This window comes from Scyliorhinus torazame, chromosome 21 (assembly GCF_047496885.1).
Source record: "Scyliorhinus torazame isolate Kashiwa2021f chromosome 21, sScyTor2.1, whole genome shotgun sequence".
Classification (NCBI taxonomy): domain Eukaryota; kingdom Metazoa; phylum Chordata; class Chondrichthyes; order Carcharhiniformes; family Scyliorhinidae; genus Scyliorhinus; species Scyliorhinus torazame.
The window spans coordinates 60,309,931-60,332,736 of NC_092727.1; the positions used below are offsets into that span (position 1 = coordinate 60,309,931).

Sequence of the window (22,806 nt, forward strand, 5' to 3'; positions counted from 1 at the left end):
AGCACGTCTTTCTGGACTTGTGGGAGGAAACTGCAGCACCCGGAGGAAACCCGCGCAGACACAGGAAGAATGTGCAGACTCCGGAAGAATGTGCAGACTCCACACGGACAGTGACCCAAGCGGGAATCGAACCCTGGACCCTGGCGCTGCGAAGCAACAGTGCAAACCACTGTGCTAACGTGCTGCACATTTGGAGAGCTGGTGCAGACACGGTGGACAAATGGCCTTCTTGTGTTCCCGAACAGTTGTGATTCTGAATAGAAAGTTTACGACACAGAAAGAGGCCATTTGGCCCATTGTGGCTGTGCCGGCCAAAAAACGAGATCCCCAGCCAAATCCCACTTTCCTGCATTTGGGTCTGTAGCCCTGCAGGTGATAACACTTTGAACATAGAACATAGAAAATACAGCACAGAACAGGCCCTTCGGCCCACAATGTTGTGCCGAACCTTTGTCCTAGATTAATCATAGATTATCATTGAACTTACAGTGCAGAAGGAGGCCATTCGGCCCCCTTAAATCTGCACTGGCACTTGGAAAGAGCACCCTACCCAAACTCAACACCTCCACCCAACACCAAGGGCAATTTTGGACACTAAGGGCAATTTATCATGGCCAATCCACCTACCCTGCACATCTTTGGACTGTGGGAGGAAACCGGAGCACCCGGAGGAAACCCACACAGACACGGGGAGGACATACAGACTCCGCACAGACAGTGACCCAAGCCGGAATCGAACCTGGGACCCTGGAGCTGTGAAGCAATTGTGCTATCGACAATGCTACCGTGCTGCCCTTAAGAACAAATAAATCTACACTATATAATTTTACCGTAATCCATGTACCTATCCAATAGCTGCTTGAAGGTCCCTAATGTTTCCGACTCAACTACTTCCACAGGCAGTGCATTCCATGCCCCCACTACTCTCTGGGTAAAGAACCTACCTCTGATATCCCTCCAAAATCTTCCACCTTTCACCTTAAATTTATGTCCCCTTGTAATGGTTTGTTCCACCCAGGGAAAAAGTCTCTGACTGTCTACTCTATCTATTCCCCTGATCATCTTATAAACCTCTATCAAATCGCCCCTCATCCTTCTCCGTTCTAATGAGAAAAGGCCTAGCACCCTCAACCTTTCCTCGTAAGACCTACTCTCCATTCCAGGTAACATCCTGGTAAATATTCTTTGCACCTTTTCCAAAGCTTCCACATCCTTCCTAAAATGAGGTGACCAGAACTGTAGACAGTATTCCAAATGTGGCCTTACCAAAGTTTTATACAGCTGCATCATCACCTCACGGCTCTTAAATTCAATCCCTCTGTTAATGAACGCGAGCACACCATAGGCCTTCTTCACAGCTCTATCGACTTGAGTGGCAACTTTCAAAGATGTATGAACATAGACCCCAAGATCTCTCTGCTCCTCCACATTGCCAAGAACTCTACCGTTAACCCTGTATTCCGCATTCATATTTGTCCTTCCAAAATGGACAACCTCACACTTTTCAGGGTTAAACTCCATCTGCCACTTCTCAGCCCAGCTCTGCATCCTATCTATGTCTCTTTGCAGCCGACAACAGCCCTCCTTACTATCCACAACTCCACCAATCTGCGTATCGTCTGCAAATCTACTGACCAACCCTTCAACTCCCTCATCCAAGTCATTAATGAAAATCACAAACAGCAGAGGACCCAGAAATGATCCCTGCGGTACGCCACTGGTAACTGGGATCCAGGCTGAATATTTGCCATCCACCACCACTCTCTGACTTCTATCGGTTAGCCAGTTTGTTATCCAACTGGCCAAATTTCCCACTATCCCATGCCTCCTTACTTTCTGCAGAAGCCTACCATGGGGAACCTTATCAAATGCCTTACTAAAATCCATGTACACTACATCCACTGCTTTACCTTCATCCACATGCTTGGTCACCTCCTCAAAGAATTCAATAAGACTTGTAAGGCAAGGCCTACCCCTCACAAATCCGTGCTGACTATCCCTAATCAAGCAGTGTCTTTCCAGATGCTCAGAAATCCTATCCTTCAGTACCCTTTCCATTACTTTGCCTACCACCGAAGTAAGACTAACTGGCCTGTAATTCCCAGGGTTATCCCTAGTCCCTTTTTTGAACAGGGGCACGACATTCGCCACTCTCCAATCCCCTGGTACCACCCCTGTTGACCGTGAGGACGAAAAGATCATTGCCAACGGCTCTGCAATTTCATCTCTTGCTTCCCATAGAATCCTTGGATATATCCCGTCAGGCCCGGGGGACTTGTCTATCCTCAAGTTTTTCAAAATGCCCAACACATCTTTCTTCCTAACAAGTATTTCCTCGAGCTTACCAGTCTGTTTCACACTGTCCTCTCCAACAATATGGCACCTCTCATTTGTAAATACAGAAGAAAAGTACTCGTTCAAGACCTCTCCTATCTCTTCAGACTCAATACACAATCTCCCGCTACTGTCCTTGATCGGACCTACCCTCGCTCTAGTCATTCTCATATTTCTCACATATGTGTAAAAGGCCTTGGGGTTTTCCTTGATCCTACCCGCCAAAGATTGTTCATGCCCTCTCTTAGCTCTCCTAATCCCTTTCTTCAGTTCCCTCCTGGCTATCTTGTATCCCTCCAATGCCCTGTCTGAACCTTGTTTCCTCAGCCTTACATAAGTCTCCTTTTTCCTCTTAACAAGACATTCAACCTCTCTTGTCAACCATGGTTCCCTCACTCGACCATCTCTTCCCTGCCTGACAGGGACATATATATCAAGGACACGTAGTACCTGTTCCTTGAACAAGTTCCACATTTCACTTGTGTCCTTCCCTGACAGCCTATGTTCCCAACGTATGCACTTCAATTCTTGTCTGACAACATCGTATTTACCCTTCCCCCAATTGTAAACCTTGCCCTGTTGCACGCACCTATCCCTCTCCATTACTAAACTGAAAGTCACAGAATTGTGGTCACTATCTCCAAAATGCTCCCCCACCAACAAATCTATCACTTGCCCTTGTTCATTACCAAGTACTAAATCCAATATTGCCCCTCCTCTGGTCGGACAATCTACATACTGTGTTAGAAAAGCTCCCTGGACACACTGCACAAACACCACCCCATCCAAACTATTTGATCTAAATAGTTTCCACTCAATGTTTGGGAAGTTAAAGTCACCCATGACTACTACCCTGTGACTTCTGCACCTTTCCAAAATCTGTTTCCCAATCTGTTCCTCCACATCTCTGCTACTATTGGGGGGTCTATAGAAAACTCCTAACAAGGTGACTGCGCCTTTCCTATTTCTGACTTCAACCCATACTACCTCATTAGGGTGATACTCCTCGAACTGCCTTTCTGCAGCTGTTATACTCTCTCTAATTAACAATGCCACCCCCCCCACCTCTTTTACCACCCTCCCTAATCTTATTGAAACATCTATAACCAGGGACCTCCAACAACCATTTCTGCCCCTCTTCTATCCAAGTTTCCGTGATGGCCACCACATCGTAGTCCCAAGTGCCAATCCATGCCTTAAGTTCACCCACCTTATTCCTGATGCTTCTTGCGTTGAAGTATACACACTTCAACCCATCTCCGTGCCTGCAAGTACTCTCCTTTGTCAGTGTTCCCTTCCCCACTGCCTCATTACACGCTTTGGCGCCCTGAATATCGGCTACCTTAGTTGCTGGACTACAAATCCGGTTTCCATTCCCCTGCCAAATTAGTTTAAAAAAGGCACAAATCCATACGCTGTTTAAACAAGTGGAATGTTTCTGCCTCTACACACTTTCAGGCAGCGAGTTCCAGACCCCACAACCCTCTTCGTGCAAAAAAATGTCCTCATCTCCCCTCTAATCCTTCCTCCTCATCACAGTCTTAAATGGTTTCCCTTTATTCTGGGATTGTGGTTCTAGACTACCAGCCAGGGAAACATCCCATCTGCAACTGCCCAGTCTCACCCTGCAAATGTTTTGTAAGGTTCAAGGTCGCCTGTCAATCTTTGAAACTCTAGATAATTCAGACCCAATTTCCTCAATCTCTCCTCAGAAAATAACCCCACCTTCCCAGAGATTAGTCATCTTCATCTGGAATGTTTTCAAAAATGGAACATCCACAACCATCTGTCGTCAAGAATTCCATAAGTTCACACTCAGTGAAATGTCTCCTCATCTCAGTCCAAAATGAAATCCCTTTATCTTGGGAATTTAACTCATGTTCTCAACTCCCCAGCCAGTGAAAACAGCCTCTTGGATGTAGTTTTGTTGAACGTTTGAATGCATTCTTTAAATGTTTCCTACTATTTATTTATTACGGTACCTTTTAGTTTATTTACCCAATCAGCTTTAGCCAGCACTCACTTCATTGGATTGGATTTGTTTATTGTCACATGTACCAAGAGACAGTGAAAAGTATTTTTCTGCGTGCAGCTCAGATCATTAGTACATGGAAAGAAAATGCATAATAGGGCAAAACAATGTAAATACATAGTCACCGGCATCGGGTGAAGCATATACAGGAGTGTAGTATCAATCAGGTCAGTCCAAAAGAGAGTCGTTTAGGAGTCTGGTAACAGCGGGGAAGTAGCTGTTTTTGAATCTGTTCGTGCATGTTCCAGACTTTTGTATCTCCTGTCTGTTGGAAGTTGGAAGAGTGAGTAAGCGGGGTGGGAGGGGTCTTTGATTATGCTGCCCGCTTTCCCCAGGCAGCGGGAGGTGTAGTGAGAGTCAATGGATGGGAGGTGAGTTCATGTGACTGACCCAAGTAATTGGCTTTCAGTTTAAGATTTTTGTTTTTGACTCATGTATGCAGTTCTCAAACTGAATATGGAATTTAATTGTATTATGAGGTTTACTTTATCCCCGAGGATCTTTTAATTAGAAATTGCTAATTAACCCTGCCTCTTTACATGAATCTAAAATAGCTTCATCCTTGTTGGTTCTACAATCTATTACTCCAGAAAATTGTCATGAAAGCATTCTACAAACTAGTCTTCCAGTCTACCATTGCCGTTGGGCCACCGAAGGTGAAATATAAGCTCTTTCCTTCAACGAAAGCAGAGTAAAGGCCTTGCTGGCACAGAATACACTGACTGATCGCCCTACAAGTTGCGCCGCAGAAAAAGGAACTCACCTTTCCGTTCCTCTTCGGAAATATCATGGGTCTTCTGCTCCACAAAGTCTGCGTATGATGCTGCATACCATACCTGCAAAAACACACACACAGCAAAGCTCAGAGACAGAGAGTCTGGTATTCATGGTCAGCACAAACACGTGGGATTCAAGGCATCCTCTGCATTCCTTTCTTCAATTAGTTGCTTCCTTATTATCAAATAAAGTATTTTAACCTTATAGTTTTACAATGATCCATTTGTCCTTTAGATTCATGGTTTTAACAAACATTAGTATGTTTCTTCCTGTCTATTGTCCCATGCTCCACTCTTCTTCTGAAGGCACTGGCTCTTAGCAAAGCTCAAGTAAAATGAAAGCCAAGTTGTTATCTTACCAAGTGGCCATTACTGACAAGTAAACTTAAAGCAACAACCTGGGATTTAAACAGCACCTTTAACATAAAACAGCCCAAGATGATGCTACTTGTAGTTGATTTTTGATTGTTTGGAAAGTCTCCATGATGTTTTTTGTTCCTAGACCTGTCCCTGTATTAGAAGTCTGTGCCTGTGTTCTATTTCCAGACTGTCCTGACAGACTATTTGGCCTGTGCTCCGAATGCAGCTAAAGAAAATTCAATTGCCTATTCTGCACATCCTTTTAGTATATCATTCACCCAAGCAACTGACCACGAATGAATTCTGACGCTGACAAGCCCCTCTCAGATGGTTGAGTTTCTACTTTCTATTTTAGGCAACATGCTGTGCAGACATTCTACACTCTACCCTTCATTCTTGCTCTGGGATCACACCTAGTTTCTGGATCCGGCCTCAATTCAAAATTCTTCACTCTCAACCCAGGTGGCACAACAATCAATTTAATGTTAATTCCACATTACTTCTTTTATAGTTCTCTTCCCACATCTAGTGGCTTGTGAAACAGACAAAGCACTTACTTATGTTTGTTTCCATTGCGTGTTTTTCTTTGAACAAGTCATTAGCTTGTCTCCAGCGGCCCTTGAGGGGCATTGCTCTGCATGAAATCTGGCTGACCAGGCAGACATTCCTGCTCTTATCACCTGCCAGAGGCATATCTAGAAGGAGTTACAGGTTGGTAATCAACCTGTTTGGCTTTATTATGAATGCACCTTTTGTGGTTATGTCCTGGAGTGGGACTCGAACCCAAAGCTTCTAGCTCAGAGGCAGGAATGCTGCTCTCTGTGCCACAAAACCTCCCCCACATCACTAGTAAGTGAGTTTAATAAAGATGGAACTTCAGTGAACCACAAGGTGAATTATTCCATCTGCAAACTTTAATGATTTATGCTAATGCATCTTGGGCCCTTTGCTCCGACACATAACTGTTTCCATTATTTTATGTTGCCTTTCTGCGTACTTTCCACAAATGGAAACACTTCATACATCTCTGCATTAAAATTTATCTGCACTGGTCTACCCATGCCACCAACCCTGTCCATGTCTTTAAGAAGTTCTGCACCATTCTCCTCACAGTTCATAATGCTTCCAAGTTTTGTGTCATACACAAATTACGAAACTGTGTCCCGTACACCAAGGTCTAGGGCATGAATGTAGATCAGGAAGAGCTGAAGGCCTAACACTACTGGGGAAAGTCCAGTATAAACATTTCTCCAGTCTGAAAAATATCCATTCACCATTACTCTCTCTTTCAGTTTTGGATCCATGTTGCTACTGTCCCTTTTATTGCATGAGCTCTAACTTTGTTCACAAGTCTCTTTCGTAGTACTTAATCAAACATCTTTTCAAAGTCTATGTACATCACCTCAACAGCATTACCCTCATTTACCCTCTCTGTTACCCCATCACAAAACTCAAGTTGGTGAAACGTGATTTGTCCTTAATAAATCCATGCCATTTCTGCAATTTAAAATCTAATTTCCCTTAACTTCCTTGGATTCATCTCATCTGGTCCAGGTGCCTAATAAACCGAAGTAAAGACAACCTATTCAATACCTCCTCCTTCACAATTCTAAATCCTTCCAGTTACTGAATTACATCCTCTGTCACCATGACCTATACAACATCATCATTCTTGATAAACATGATGTGGAGATGCCGGCGTTGGACTGGGGTGAGCACAGTAAGAAGTCTTACAACACCAGGTTAAAGTCCAACAGGTTTGTTTCAAACACTAGCTTTCGGAGCACTGCTCCTTCCTCAGGTGAATGAAAAGGTATGTTCTAGAAACATATATATATATATAGACAAAGTCAAAGATGCAAGACAATGCTTTGACCAAGTCCAAGTCTTTACAGATCCAGATATAGGGGTAAGCCCAGGTTAAAGAGGTGTGAATTGCGTCAAGCCAGGACAGTTGGTAGGATTTCGCAGGCCAGATGGTGGGGGATGAATGTAATGCGACATGAATCCAAGGTCGCGGTTGAGGCCGCACTCATGTGCTGAATTTGGCTATAAGCTTCTGCTCGGCGATTTTGCGTTGTCGCGCGTCCTGAAGGCCGCCTTGGAGAACGCTTACCCGGAGATCAGAGGCTGAATGCCCTTGACTGCTGAAGTGTTCCCCGACTGGAAGGGAACATTCCTGCCTGGCGATTGTCGCACGATGTCCGTTCATCCGTTGTCGCAGCGTCTGCATGGTCTCGCCATTGAAAACAGAGGGATCACCCAGCATTGACCTAGGCATAGGAAACGACAATAGCATGCCCAGCCTTATTGACTCTGTAGACATTGGCAGCTTAAAATTGGAAGAGCTGTCCCACAGACTGGTCAAGCCCGCTCCTTTGACAGCACCTTCTAAACCTGCAACCTCTAATATCTAGAAAGACAAGAGCAGCAGTTACATGGGAATACCACCACTGCAAGTTCCTTTCCAAGCCCCACACCATGCTGACTGGGAAATATATTGTTTTTCCGTCACAATCACTGGATTAAAATCCTGGACTCCCTTCCTAACTGCACTCTGGGTGCGTGCTTATACTACAGCAGTGGTTCAAGGTGGTGGCTCACTACCACTTTCTCAATGAGTGGGGAGTAATAAATGCAACATTCCATGAAAGAAAAAAAAAATTGGAGGGGGATGGGGGCAAGTTGGTACATTGAGAAACAAATTAAACAGGATGACAGTAGGCAGGCACAACAAATTAATACAAGGCTTCCAGCAAATTTGCCTTCTCTTAAGGCACAAACACTCAGCAGAAAAAGTGATTCAACCATGGCCAACAAGAGAAGTTAAGGACTGTATTAGATGGAGGGAAGAGGCCGACATAGTGACCAGAAAAATAGTAAGCCTCGAGATTTGAAGCTTTTCAGTATTCAGCAAAAAACCATAAAGAAACTGATGAAAAGAAAACGTAATATGAAAGGAAATTAGAAAGAAACATTAAAACAACTGTAAATGCTTCTATAGGCATGTAAAAAAGAAAAGGCCCGCAAAGACAAATGTGGGCAGATACAGGAGATTTTATGATTGGGATAAGGAGAAGGCCGAGAAACGAAACAAATACTTTGTGTCCATCTTTACAGGGGAAGGAACATATTTCCAAGTCAGAATGATGAATGGCCTTCCTACGCAAAGAGACAGTAGGTACCCCGAGCCCCCAGAAACCACACTATTAGACTACGTGGGAAAATAAACGGACAGTTACTGGAGAGAGCTCGGACACCACTGGACAAGACCAGACAAAACTGGGAGGACGAACTGGGGACAGAGGTAGGGTGGGGACTTTGGAGCGAAGCACTGAGCAGGGCCAGCTCCACTTCCTCCTGCGCAAGGCTCAGTCTAATGCAGCTCAAGGTGGTGCACAGAGCACACCTGACCAGAACCCGAATGAGCAGGTTCTTCACGGAGGTGGAGGACAAATGTGAATGGTGCCAAAGTTGGCCCGGCTAACCACACCCACATGTTCTGGGCTTGACCCAAGCTTGTTGGGTTCTGGACAGTCTTCTCCAAGGCAATGTATGGGGTGAGGGTGAAGCCATGCCCTATTGTGGCAATCTTCGGGGCATCAGAGCAGCCAGAACTACACATGGAGAAGAGGGCTGACGCCTTAGCTTTCGCTTCCCTAATCGCACGCCGGAGAATCCTGCTCGGCTGCCGATCAGCAGCACCACAGACTGGCTCGCTGACCTCTCAGAATTTCTCCACCTGGAGAAGATTAAGTATGCCATAGAGGGTCGGAAGATGGCTTCCTTGATACATGGGGGCAGTTCGTCGGTCTGTTCCAAAACCTGTTCGAGGCCAGCAACGAGGAGTATGGTAAGAGTAAAAAACCAAGATAGATGAGGGACTAAAGGATTGCGCAACTCAGAGGGGGAAGGGAGGGGGGGGCGAAGAGAAGATGGAAGGAAGGTGGGAAAGCCACAAAAGAGAAGAGAATAACCCGTGCCCTCCCTGACCAGGGGAGCACGCAAAGGCAGGGGCAGGCGGCAGCGACCATAGACCGAACCAGAGGGCGGCGAATGTATACAGGGCCAATTAAAAGGACAGGATAAACCTTTCTGTGCAACAAAGTTAAGTTGGGGAAGGTGGGACCTGTACAAGCAGGACAGGTTGCATCTGAACCAGAGGGGCACCAATATCCTGGGAGGGAGGTTTTGTAGCCACCTGGGTTGGCCACTTCCCGACTTAAAATGGAGATCCGCGAAGGATGCAGGGAAATTCAGCCAACGCAGGAGAAACAAGCAGGTGCAAAGTTTCCTGTGTATTAGAACTTGCAGAAACCCAGACAGCACTGAAACCAATAACCATCTGCATATTAATGAGCGATCCCTGGGAACAATTGGAAACATTTAAGGTAAACAAGGCCAAGCCAGACTCCTCGGCGCCAGCAGGAGCCAAGACAAAGGAAGGCCAACGGACACTTAGGGACCGCCCAGCGATCAGGGAACAGCTCCGGTATTGGAGAAATTGATCCAAGTGATCAGAACGTAGTCCAATCACTTGGAACCAGGTACGGGGTCCGCCCCGAATGGCGCAGAGCCCCTAGGGACTATAAGATAGAGTCCCCAAGTTCAATTCGTCCTTCTTGGCAGGGTCTCTCAGCAGCTCGAAACAACCCTTGAACGTGACCTAGTAGCTACATCAACCAAGTAAGTCTCCAGTCAACGCACGCTACGAGATAGCCGTTCCTAGCTACCAGTCTATACCAGCTTTGAATCCTGCAGTCTCAGAATCGAACGAAAGACCATTTGTTCCCCTGACCTGGTGGGCCAGTTCCAAAGCTAAGTATAGGCCTCTTAGTGTTGGAGATAGTCTAGTAAGTAGAGTTTTATGCATGAGTAGTGATTGCCTGTGTTATGATTTGAAACGTACTAACTGGTGTATTGAGTTATTGATCGGCACTTGAACTTGAACCTCCTGGTGGTATCATAAAGATACCTGGCGACTCTAGAGCAAAGGTTATAGAAACAGAGCAAATTAAGTAAAGACACAACGAGCAACATTTAAGAGCCAACAGAGCCAACCATAAGTCAGCAACAGTAGTCCAGCAACTACGGTAGCCGATGTTCAGGACGTCAAAGCGTGTAGTGAGGCAGTGGGGAAGGTAACACTGACAAAGGAGAGTACTTGCAGGCACAGAGATGGGTTGAAGTGTATATACTTCAACGCAAGAAGCATCAGGAATAAGGTGGGTGAACTTAAGGCATGGATCAGTACTTGGGACTACAATGTTGTGGCCATCACGGAAACTTGGATAGAAGAGGGGCAGAAATGGTTGTTGGAGGTTCCTGGTTATCGATGTTTCAATAAGATTAGGGAGGGTGGTAGAGGGTGGTAAAAGAGGTGGGGGGGGGGGGTGGCATTGTTAATTAGAGATAGTTTAACAGCTGCAGAAAGGCGGTTCGAGGAGGATATGCCTACTGAGGTAGTATGGGTTGAAGTCAGAAATAGGAAAGGAGCAGTCACCTTGTTGGGAGTTTTCTATAGGCCCCCCAATAGCAGCAGAGATGTGGAGGAACAGATTGGGAAACAGATTTTGGAAAGGTGCAGAAGTCACAGGGTAGTAGTCATGGGTGACTTCAACTTCCCAAATATTGAGTGGAAACTCTTTAGATCAAATAGTTTGGATGGGGTGGTGTTTGTGCAGTGTGTCCAGGAAGCTTTTCTCACATAGTATGTAAATTGTGGGTCAGAGGGGAGGCCATATTGGATTTGGTACTTAGTAATGAATCAGGACAAGTGATAGATTTGTTAGTGGGGGAGCATTTTGGAGATAGCGACCACAATTCTGTGACTTTCACTTTAGTAATGGAGAGGGATAGGTGGGTGCAGCAGGGCAAGGTTTACAATTGGGGGAAGGGTAAATACGATGCTGTCAGACAAGAACTGAAGTGCATAAGTTGGGAACATAGCTTGTCAGGGAAGGACACAATTGAAATGTGGAACTTGTTCAAGGAACAGGTACTACTTGTCCTTGATATGTATGTCCCTGTCAGGCAGGGGAGAGATGGTCGAGTGAGGGAACCATGGTTGACAAGAGAGGTTGAATGTCTTGTTAAGAGAAAGAAGGAGACTTAAGTAAGGCTGAGGAAACAAGGTTCAGACAGGGCATTGGAGGGATACAAGATAGCCAGGAGGGAACTGAAGAAAGGGATTAGGAGAGCTAAGAGAGGACATGAAAAATCTTTGGCAGGCAGGATCAAGGAAAACCCCAAGGTCTTTTACACATATGTGAGATATATGAGAATGACCAGAGAGAGGGTAGGTCCGATCAAGGACAGTAGCGGGAGATTGTGAATTGAGCCTGAAGAGATAGAAGAGGTCTTGAACAAGTACTTATCTTCAGCATTTACAAATCAGAGGAGCCATATTGTTGGAGAGGACAGTGTGAAACAGACTGGTAAGCTCAAGGAGATACTTGTTAGGAAGATGTGTTGGGCATTTTGAAAAACCTGAGGATAGACAAGTACCCCGGGCCTGACGGGATATATCCAAGGATTCTATGGGAAGCAAGACATGAAATTGCGGAGCCGTTGGCAATGATCTTTTCGTCCTCACTGTCAACAGGGGTGGTACCAGGGAATTGGAGAGTGGCGAATGTCGTGCCCCTGTTCAAAAAAGGGAATAGGGATAACCCTGGAAATTACAGGCCAGTTAGTCTTACTTCGGTGGCAGGCAAAGTAATGGAAAGGGTACTGAGGGATGGGATTTCTGAGCATCTGGAAAGACACTGCTTGATTAGGGATAGGCAGCACGGATTTGTGAGGGGTAGGTCTTGCCTCACAAGTCTAATTGAATTCTTTCAGGTGACCAAGCACGTGGATGAAGGTAAAGCAGTAGATGTAGTGTACATGGATTTTAGTAAGGCATTTGATAAGGTTCCCCATGGTAGGCTTATGCAGAAAGTAAGGAGGCATGGGATAGTGGGAAATTTGGCCAGTTGGATAACGAACTGGCTATAACGATAGAAGTCAGAGAGTGGTGGTGGATGGCAAATATTCAGCCTGGAGCCAGTTACCAGTGGCGTACCGCAGGGATCAGTTCTGAGTCCTCTGCTGTTTGTGATTTCCCTGAATGGCTTGGATGAGGGTGTTGAAGGGTGGGTCAGGATATTTGCAGACGATACAAAGATTGGTGGAGTTGTGGATTGTGAGGAGGGCTGTTGTCGGCTGCAAAGAGACATAGATAGGATGCAGAGCTGGGCTGAGAAGTGGCAGATGGAGTTTAACCCTGAAAAGTGTGAGGATGTCCATTTTGGAAGGACAAATATGAATGCGGAATACAGGGTTAACAGTAGGGTTCTTGGCAATGTGGAGGAGCAGAGAGATCTTGGGGGCTATGTTCATAGATCTTTGAAAGTTGCCACTCAAGTGGATAGAGATGTGAAGAAGGCCTATGGTGTGCTAGCGTTCATTAGCAGAGGGATTGAATTTTAGAGCCGTGAGGTGATGATGCAGCTGTACAAAACCTTGGTAAGGCCACATTCGGAGTACCGTGTGAAGTTCTGGTCGCCTCATTTTAAGAAGCATGTGGAAGCTTTGGAACAGGTGCAAAGGAGATTTACCAGGATGTTGCCTGGAATGGAGAGTAGGTCTTATGAGGAAAGGTTGAGGGTGCCAGGCCTTTTCTCATTAGAACGGAGAAGGATGAGGGGAGACTTGACAGAGGTTTATAAGATGATCAGGGGAATAGATAGAGTAGACAGTCAGAGACTTTTTCCTCGGGTGGAACAAACCATTACAAGGGGACATAAATTTAAGGTGAATGGTGGAAGATATAGCGGGGATGTCAGAGGTAGGTTCTGCCATAATATCCTCGCATGTATATGATGAAGTGCAGACAGGCAGTGATTGACACACAGGATGACCAGTAAGCAGACAGCACAGTGCAGCCAATCACCAGACAGGACACCACCACTATAAAGCAGAGGGCACTAGGTTTCCCGCTCTCTCTGGACCCAGCCACTGAGACAGTCAGGGTCCACGAGCAAGCACAGTGCAAATACCTATAGCTACCTTAATAAATAGCTATTAAGTCTGGTCAGGCTAGTACAAGGTCTCCAGTCAGTTCAGTATAGTGTCGACCCACAGTTAAATATGTATGTTAGTTCTATCGTTCAATAAAACCGTGTTGGATCTTCTACAGTGTTCGAGGTCTGTTTCTCGCATCACTGCATCAAGTGCAGTCCACACCGAACCGACCTGCCTAACACATCATGGTACCACGGAGTGATACTGAAAATTGACGGACCTACCTCGTGTGAATCAGTATTGACCAGCAAGCAGCCATCCGATGATATGGAAAACATCCAGCCTCCTCCGCAGCTCCGCATCTCTGGCAACCTCGGCGCAAATTGGAAGCTCTTCAAGCAAAAGTTCCCCTGGTACATCAAAGCCTCCGACCTCGAAGCAGCATCGGATGCCAGGAAGATCACGCTATTTCTCTCCGCCGCGGGGGACCACGCCATCCACATCTACAACTCCCTCACGTTCGCTGACGGCGAAGACAAAACAAAATTCAAAACAGCCCTGCTGAAGTTTGACAGCCACTGCGACATTGAGGCGAATGAGAGCTTTGAACAGTACATTTTCCAGCAGAGGCTTCAGGGTAAGGATGAACCTTTTCAGTCCTTCGTCACCCATCTCCGCATCCTAGCGCAGTCATATAACTATGACTCGACGGCTGATTCCGTGATCCGGGATCAGATCATTTTTGGGGTCCACTCAGACTCCCTTCGACAGCAGCTCCCGAAAGTCAAACAGTTGACCATCTCTGTCGCTATCGAGACGTGCGTTGTCCATGAGCATGCTAAGAATCGTTACTGCCATATCAGGGTGGCAGAAACTGCAAAGCTGGTCTCCCATGTAGCGGAACAGGTGCAGGCCATTGCATAAATGGAGGGCCTGAGCATCGAGGAGAGTGGCCGTTTCGCGTGCTTTTCCCGGGTCCCTGCGCATGCGCGCCACGACCGAGTGGACGACGAGCCCGTCAACCCGACTGCGCAGGTGCGTACGTCGACCGACCGCACTGCGCATGCGCGATGGCGCACGGAACGCGCTGACGTCGGTGTCATGACGTGTCCGAATTGTGGCTCCGCTCATTTAAAGCGGCAATGTCCCGCAAAAGGACGCCAGTGTCTACAGTGTGGCAAGCTTGGTAACTGTGCAGCCCTTTGCAGATCTGCTCCACCGCTCAGCAGCCAGCGATCCCAGCTGCGGCGCAGAAGTGTCCGCTCAATACAACAAGGCATGCCAGATTACGATCCTGACAGCCCAACAGACCCTGATGCTGAGTGCCTCCAGTCCCCATCCTGGGTGGGCATCATAACTACACATGTGCTGCCTTCCACCACACCTATGCAACGCCTCTCGATCCTCAGTGTGGATCCCGACGACGAGTGGTCTTCTGTCCTCACAGTGAACAAGGCCCGCATTGGTTCAAACTGGACACCGGCGCATCAGCGAACCTCATCTCGCAATCCGACCTCAACACCATCCACGCCAAACCAAGCATTCTTCCACCGGCCTGCCAGCTCCTTGACTACAATGGCAACGCCATAGCTGCCCATGGCTCGTGTCAACTGGGGCTATCCAATAAGGCGATCAAGGCGACGCTGCGGTTTGAAATCGTCGGGCCTGACAGAGTATCTGCTCGGTGCTCGTGCCTGCAAGCTCCTGAACCTTGTTCAACGCGTCAACACCATGTCATCATCACTGGCGACGGCCTCGCCCGATGGAAACTTGCAAGCCGACATAGATGACACCATCACGCAGTACCACAGCGTGTTCGACGGAATGGGCACGCTCCCATACCGATACAAAATCCTGCTCAAGTCGAACGCCACCCCTGTAATTCATGCACCTCGCCGGGTGCCGGCGCCCCTCAAAGATCGTCTGAAGAAGCAATTACAGGACCTCCAAGACCAGGGCATCATATCAAAGGTTACAGAGCCCACAGACTGGGTCAGCTCCATGGTCTGCGTAAAGAAGCCGTCAGGGGAGCATCGCATTTGCACTGACCTGAAGGATCTAAACCGCAACATCGTGAGGGAGCATTACCCGAGACCAAAACGAGAAGAGTTGACCAGTGAGATGGCTCATGACAAATTCTTTACTAAGCTCGACGCCTCCAAGGGTTTTTGGCAAATACAACTGGACGCGTCCAGTCACAAGTTGTGCACGTTCAACACCCCGTTTGGTCGTTACTGCGACAACCGGATGCCTTTTGGCATCATATTTGCCTCCGAAGTATTTCATCGCATCATGGAACAGATGATGGAGGGCATCGAGGGGGTGCGAGTGTACAATGACGATGTCATTATCTGGTCCACAAGGTCCCAGGACCACATTACTCGCCTCAAGGAGGTATTCCAAAGAATCCATGAACATGTTCTTCAGCTCAACAGGGCCAAGTGCTCATTTGGTCAATCGGAGATCAAATTCCTAGGTGACCACATCTCGCAGCAGGGCGTACGGCCAGACGCCGACAAGGTCTCGGCGATCAACGCCATGAAGACCCCAAAGGATAAAAAGGCAGTCCCCCACTTTCTCGGAATGGTCAACTTCCTCGGAAAATTCATTCCCAACACGGCATCCCACACCACGGCTCTCCGCCATCTCGTCAAAAATTCGACGCAATTCCAGTGGCTCCCCATGCATGAAGAGGAATGGCGCGAGCTGAAAGCTAAACTCACGACAGCCCCGGTCCTAGTGTTCTTCGACCCAACCAAGGAAACCAAGGTATCAACTGATGCAAGCCAGGACGGCATTGGGGCGGTGCTCCTTCAGCGGGATGACTCCGCATCCTGGGCTCCAGTGGTGTATGCCTCCAGGGCCATGACACCCACTGAGCAACGGTAGGCTCAGATTGAGAAGGAGTGTCTGGGCCTCCTAACAGGGATAGTCAAGTTCCACGACTATGTTTATGGCCTGCCGAAATTCACGGTAGAGACCGACCATACGCCACATAATCCAGAAGGATTTAAACGACATGACACCTCGGTTACAGCATATTCTTCTAAAGCTACGCCGCTACGACTTCGAACTGGTCTACACGCCAGGCAAAGAGCTGATCATTGCAGATGCCCTGTCCAGGTCCATTACCACACCGCATGAACAAAGTGACTTCATCTGCCACATAGAAGACCAAGTGCGTTTGATAGGTAGGCTACTGCAGAAAATACGGAAGCATGGGATTCAGGGAGATTTAGCAGTTTGAATCAGAAATTGGCTAGCTGGAAGAAGACAAAGGGTGGTGGTTGATGGGAAGTGTTCAGACTGGAGTCCAGTTACTAGTGGTGTACCACAAGGATCTGTTTTGGGGCCACTGCTGTTTGTCATTTTTATAAATGACCTGGAGGAGGGCGTAGAAGGATGGGTGAGTAAATTTGCAGATGACACTAAAGTCGGTGGAGTTGTGGACAGTGCGGAAGGATGTTACAAGTTACAGAGGGACATTGATAAGCTGCAGTGCTGGCTGAGAGGTGGCAAATGGAGTTTAATGCAGAAATGTGTGAGGTGATTCATTTTGGAAGGAATAACAGGAAGACAGAGTACTGGGCTAATGGTAGGATTCTTGGCAGTGTGGATGAGCAAAGAGATCTCGGTGTCCATGTACATAGATCCCTGAAAGTTGCCACCTAGGTTGAGAGGGTTGTTAAGAAGGCGTACGGTGTGTTAGCTTTTATTGGTAGAGGGATTGAGCTTCGGAGCCATGAGGTCATGTTGCAGATGTACAAAACTCTGGTGCGGCCGCATTTGGAGTATTGCGTGCAATTCTGATCGCCGCATTATAGGAAGGATGTGGAAGCATTGGAAAGGGACCAGAGGAGATTTACCAGAATGTTGCCTGGTACGGAGGGAAGATCTTATGAGGAAAGGCTGAGGGACTTGAGGCTGTTTTCGTTAGAGAGAAGGTTAAGAGGTGACTTAATTGAGGCATACAAGATGATCAGAGGATTGGATAGGGTGGACAGTGAGAGCCTTTTTCCTCGGATGGTGATGTCTAGCACGAGGGGACATAGCTTTAAATTGAGGGGAGATAGATATAAGACAGATGTCAGAGGTAGGTTCTTTACTCAGAGAGTAGTAAGGGTGTGGAATGCCCTGCCTGCAACAGTAGTGGACTCGCCAACACTAAGGGTATTCAAATGGTCATTGGATAGACATATGGACAATAAGGGAATAGTGTAGATCGGCTTGAGAGTGGTTTCACAGGTCGGCGCAACATTGAGGGCCGAAGGGCCTGTACTGCGCTGTAATGTTCTATGTTTTATGTTCCAAGTGCAGCTGTGTGTCTCGAACCTTCAGTCCTCCGACGAACGGGAGTTCCAAATTCGTGAGGAGACAGCGAAGGATCCTCTGCTGCAGCGCGTGATGCAGCACCTCAGCAATGGCTGGCAGAAGGGACAATGTCCCCAGTTCTATAACGTAAAAGACGACCTGACGGTGGTGGAGGGAATCCTTCTGAAACTCGACAGGATCGTAATTCCTCAGAGTATGCGTGCTATGGTGCTGGGCCAACTCCATGAGGGTCACCATGGGGTCGAGAAATGCCGACGCAGAGCTTGGGAGGCGGTCTATTGCCCGGACATCAGCCAGGACATTGCCGACACAGTCCTCACCGACTTTGGACCACGGAGAGGTCACAATCTCGTGCTACTGCAACGTTTCGTTGGGTTGAGCTGGCTGAAACTTCTGAATGAAATGAATGAAATGAAAATCACTTGTCACAAGTAGGCTTCAAATGAAGTTACTGTGAAAAGCCACTAGTCGCCACATTCCGGCGCCTGTTCCCGTACCAGCCTCCCCGAACAGGCGCCGGAATGTGGCGACTAGTGGCTTTTCACAGTAACTTCATTTGAAGCCTACTTGTGACAAGTGATTTTCATTTCATTCATTTCATTCAGAAGTTTCAGCCAGCTCAACCCAAGGAAACGTTGCAGCAGCACGAGATTGTGACCTCTCCGTGGTCCAAAGTCGGTGTAGACCTTTTCCACGCCAAGGGCGTGACTACGTACTCCTGGTCGAATACTTCTCCAGTTACCCAGAAGTAGTGAAACTGTCCGACCTCACGTCGAAGGCGGTAATCAAAGCCTGCAAAGAACCGTTCGCCAGGCATGGGATACCGCTCACGGTAATGAGCGACAACGGTCCTTGCTTTTACAGCCAGGAATGGTCTGACTTCGCACAGTCCTACAACTTCTGTCACATTACCTCCAGTTCCCACTACCCGCAGTCAAACGGGAAGGCCGAGAAAGGGGTCCACATTGTAAAGCGGCTGCTGTGCAAAGCTGCAGATTTAGGCTCCGATTTTAACCTGGCGATGCTGGCATACAGGGCAACCCCACTGTCCACTGGATTGTCTCCAGCCCAGATGCTCATGAATTGCACTCTGAGGACCATAGTTCCAGCCATCCACGTTCCCGACCTTGACCACCTCACGGTCCTACAGAAAATGCATCAGTCACGGGCCCAACAGAAAGCCACGTACGATGCCCATGCCACGGATCTGTCCGAGCCGGCCCCAACTGATCATGTTCGCGTACAGTTGCCGGAGGGCGGCTGGTCAGCCACAGCTGTTGTGCTCAAACAAGTGGCCCCAAGATCATTCCTTGTCTGCGTGGCTGATGGCCCCCTGCTACGGCGCAACAGACGGGCACGGCGAAGAGTTCCCCGCCGCCTACGGTACCTCCTCCGGACGTACCCTACCACGAGGCCACCGATCTACCAGCAATCCTGCCGATCCACGCGCCCACCGCGATGCCAGCGATCCCGCCTCTCCAAGCGCAGGCAGCTCCTATCTGCCTCTGCGGCGATCAACAAGAATTCGTCGCCCACCACAAAGACTAAATCTATAGACTGAGCTTTTGTACATTTTTGCGACTTCACCAATTGGACCTCTGTAAATATCGTTTTGTTTGCCATGTATCTGCACTATCGCAACCTTCCTGTGTATATACGTTCGTTTAGACAACTTTCTGTATATAGTCAGGCACACATATATATATATATATATATATATATATTCATATGCATCCACACCTTAGTATATACTTTTTTTTTAAAAAGGGGCAGATGTCATAATATCCATGCATGTATATAATGAAATGCAGACATGCAGTGATCAACACAGGATGACAAGTAAGCGCACAGCACAGTGCAGCCAATCACCAGACAGGACACCACCACTATAAAGCCAGAGGGCACTAGGTTTCCCGCTCTCTCTGGACCCAGCCACTGAGACAGTCAGGGTCCACGAGCGAGCACAGTGCAAACACCATGCGGTAGCTAGTAAGTCTGGTCAGGCTAGTACAAGGTCTCCAGTCAGTTCAGTATAGTGTCGACCCACAGTTAAATATAGAATCATAGAATCATAGACGTTTACAGCATGGAAACAGGCCCTTCGGCCCAACCAGTCCATGCCGCCCAGTTTTTTACCATTAAAGCTAGTCCCAGTTGCCCGCACTTGGCCCATAACCCTCTATACCCATCTTACCCATGTAACCATCTAAATGCTTTTTGAAAGACACAATTGTACCCGCTTCTACTACTACCTCTGGCAGCCCATTCCAGACACTCACTACCCTCTGAGTGAAGAAATTGCCCCTCTGGGCCCTTCTGAATCTCTCCCCTCTCACCTTAAACCTATGCCCTCTAGTTTTAGACTCCCCTACCTTTGGGAAAAGATGTTGACTATCTACCTTATCTATGCCCCTCATTATTTTATAGACCTCTATAAGATCACCCCTAAGCCTCCTACGCTCCAGGGAAAAAAGTCCCAGTCTATCCAGCCTCTCCTTATAACTCAAACCATCAAGTCCCGGCAACATCCTAGTAAATCTTTTCTGCACTCTTTCTAGTTTAATAATATCCTTATGTATGTTAGTTCTATCGTTCAATAAAACCGTGTTGTATCTTCTACAGTGTTCGAGGTCTGTTTCTCGCATCGCTGCATCAAGTGCAGTCCACACCGAACCGACCTGCCGAACACATCAGGTGCTTTACCCAGAGAATAGTGGGGGCATGGAATGCACTGCCTGTGGAAGTAGTTGAACGGAAACATTAAGGGCCTTCAAATGGCTATTGGATAGGTACATGGATTACGGTAGAATGATCGGGTGGAGATTAATTTGTTCTTAATCTTGGACAAAAGTTTGGCACAACATCGTTGGCCGAAGGGCCTGTGCTGTGCTGTATTTTCTATGTTCTATGTTCTGTGTTCTTTAACGCGGGTTAGAAAAATGTGATGTATATATACAATTGCTTATAAATATGAAAAAATGGCAATAAAAATATATATATATTTTTTTAAAGAATGGCGAGTGGCTGAGAGTTGAACTTGCAGGTGTTGATGTTTCCATGTGTTTGCTGCCTGTGTCGTTCTAAATGGTAGTAGTTTTGTGGGTTTGGAAGGTGCTGCTCAAGGGGTCTGGCGAGTTTCTGCCTTGCATCTTGTAGATGGTATGCGCTGCTGCCAAATGCAAGAGCAACAAACAATTAGAAACACAAATGTTATGTGGCCTTTCTTGCAAGAGGATTTGAATACAAGAGTAAAGAGGTCTTCCTGCAGTTATATAGAGCCTTGGTGTGATCACAACTGAAGCACCGCGTGCAGTACCGCGCAGGTCTCCTTACCCAAGGGTATACATGCCAGGGGGATGGGAACCTCCGCAAGGAGTCAGAGAAAGAGGGGGCAAGTACAAAATAAAAAGGTAGAAAAGTGAATAAGAAAAGCGATAGGTGGAGAAACTAAGGACAAAATTCAAACAGTGCAGGAGAGAAAAATATTGGGAGCAAGACAAGCATTGTGAAAAAGACAAACTTAAAGGCTCTGTGCCTTAATGCACGAAGCATTTGCAGTAAAGTGGATGAACTAATCGCGCAGATAGATATAAATGGGTACTATATAATTGGGAATGCGGAGACATGGCTGCAGGGTGAAAAGGGATGGGAACTGAATGTCCCAGGGTTTTCAGTATTTAGGAAGGACAGGCATAAAAAAGGTGGTGGGCATGGCACTGCTGGTTAAAGAGGAAATTAACACAATAGTGAGAAGGGATATTAGCTCTGACAATGTGGAATCTGTATGGGTAGAGTTGAGAAATAGCAAGGGTCAAAAAACATTAGTGTGTGTCATATATAGACCCCCAAACTGCAGTGGCGATTTTGGGAATGGCATTAAACAAGAAATTAGTGATGCATGTAATAAGGGAATATCGGTGATCATGGGTGATTTTAATCTTCACATAGATTGGGCAAATCAAATTAGCCATGAAGCCGTAGAGGAGGAATTCATGGAGTGTATACGGAATGGCTTTCTTGACCAATATGTAGAGGCACCAACTAGAGAGCAGGCCATCTTAGACTGGGTACTGTGTAATGAGAAGGTAATTATTGCCAATCTGTCTGTACGAGACCCCTTGGGGATGAGCGACCGTAACATGTTAGAATTTATTATCAGGATGGAGAGTGAAGTATTTGATTCCGAGACTAGGGTGCTGAATCTTAATAAAGGGAACTATGAGGATATGAGGCGTGAGTTGGCCTTGAAAAATTGGGGAGAGTTACTTAAAGGGATGACAGTGGATAGACAATGGCAAACATTCAAGCAATGCATGGAGGAACTACAGCAACTGTTCATTCCTGTCTGGCACAAAAGCAAAGGGGGTAAGAGGGCCAATCCATGGCTTACAAAGGAAATTAGAAATAATATCCGATTCAAGGAAGAAGCATACAGATTGGCCAAAAAAATAATAGTTCTGAGGATTGGGAGCAGTTTAGAATTCAACTAAGAAGGATGAAGGGATTGATGAAGGAGGGGAAAATACAGTACGAAAGGAAGCTTTCAGGGAACATAAAGACTGACACTAAGAGTTTCTACAGATATGTGAAGAGAAAGAGATTGGTAAAGAGAAATGTAGGCCCACTGCAAACAGAAACAAGGGAATGCATAATAAGGGACAAAGAAATGGCTGAGCAATTAAATACATACTTTGGTTCTGTCTTAGAACAAGCAAAGAACAAAGAAAAGTACAGCATAGGAACAGGCCCTTCGGCCCTCCAAGCCTGTGCCGACCATGCTGCCCGCCTGAACTAAAATCTTCTACACTTCCTGGATCTGTATCCCCCTATTCCCATCCTATTCATGTATTTGTCTAGATGTCCCTTACATGTCACTATCGTCCCTGCTTCCACCACCTCCTCTGGCAGCGAGTTCCAGGCACCCACTACCATCTGTGTAAAAGACGTACCTCGTACATCTACTCT

The 22,806-nt window shown here is 47.0% G+C and overlaps 1 protein-coding gene across 7 annotated transcripts in view; it reads right to left on the reverse strand.

The window, feature by feature from the left end:
• The window catches only part of prdm10 (PR domain containing 10), a 371,372-nt gene that overhangs the window by 209,353 nt on the left and 139,213 nt on the right, over positions 1–22,806 (reverse strand). For all 7 annotated transcript variants that reach the window (XM_072486852.1, XM_072486855.1, XM_072486851.1 and 4 more), the window contains one exon: positions 5,130–5,202. In XM_072486852.1, coding sequence (XP_072342953.1) covers positions 5,130–5,202 — 73 coding nt within the window. The remainder of the gene's footprint in view (positions 1–5,129; positions 5,203–22,806) is intronic.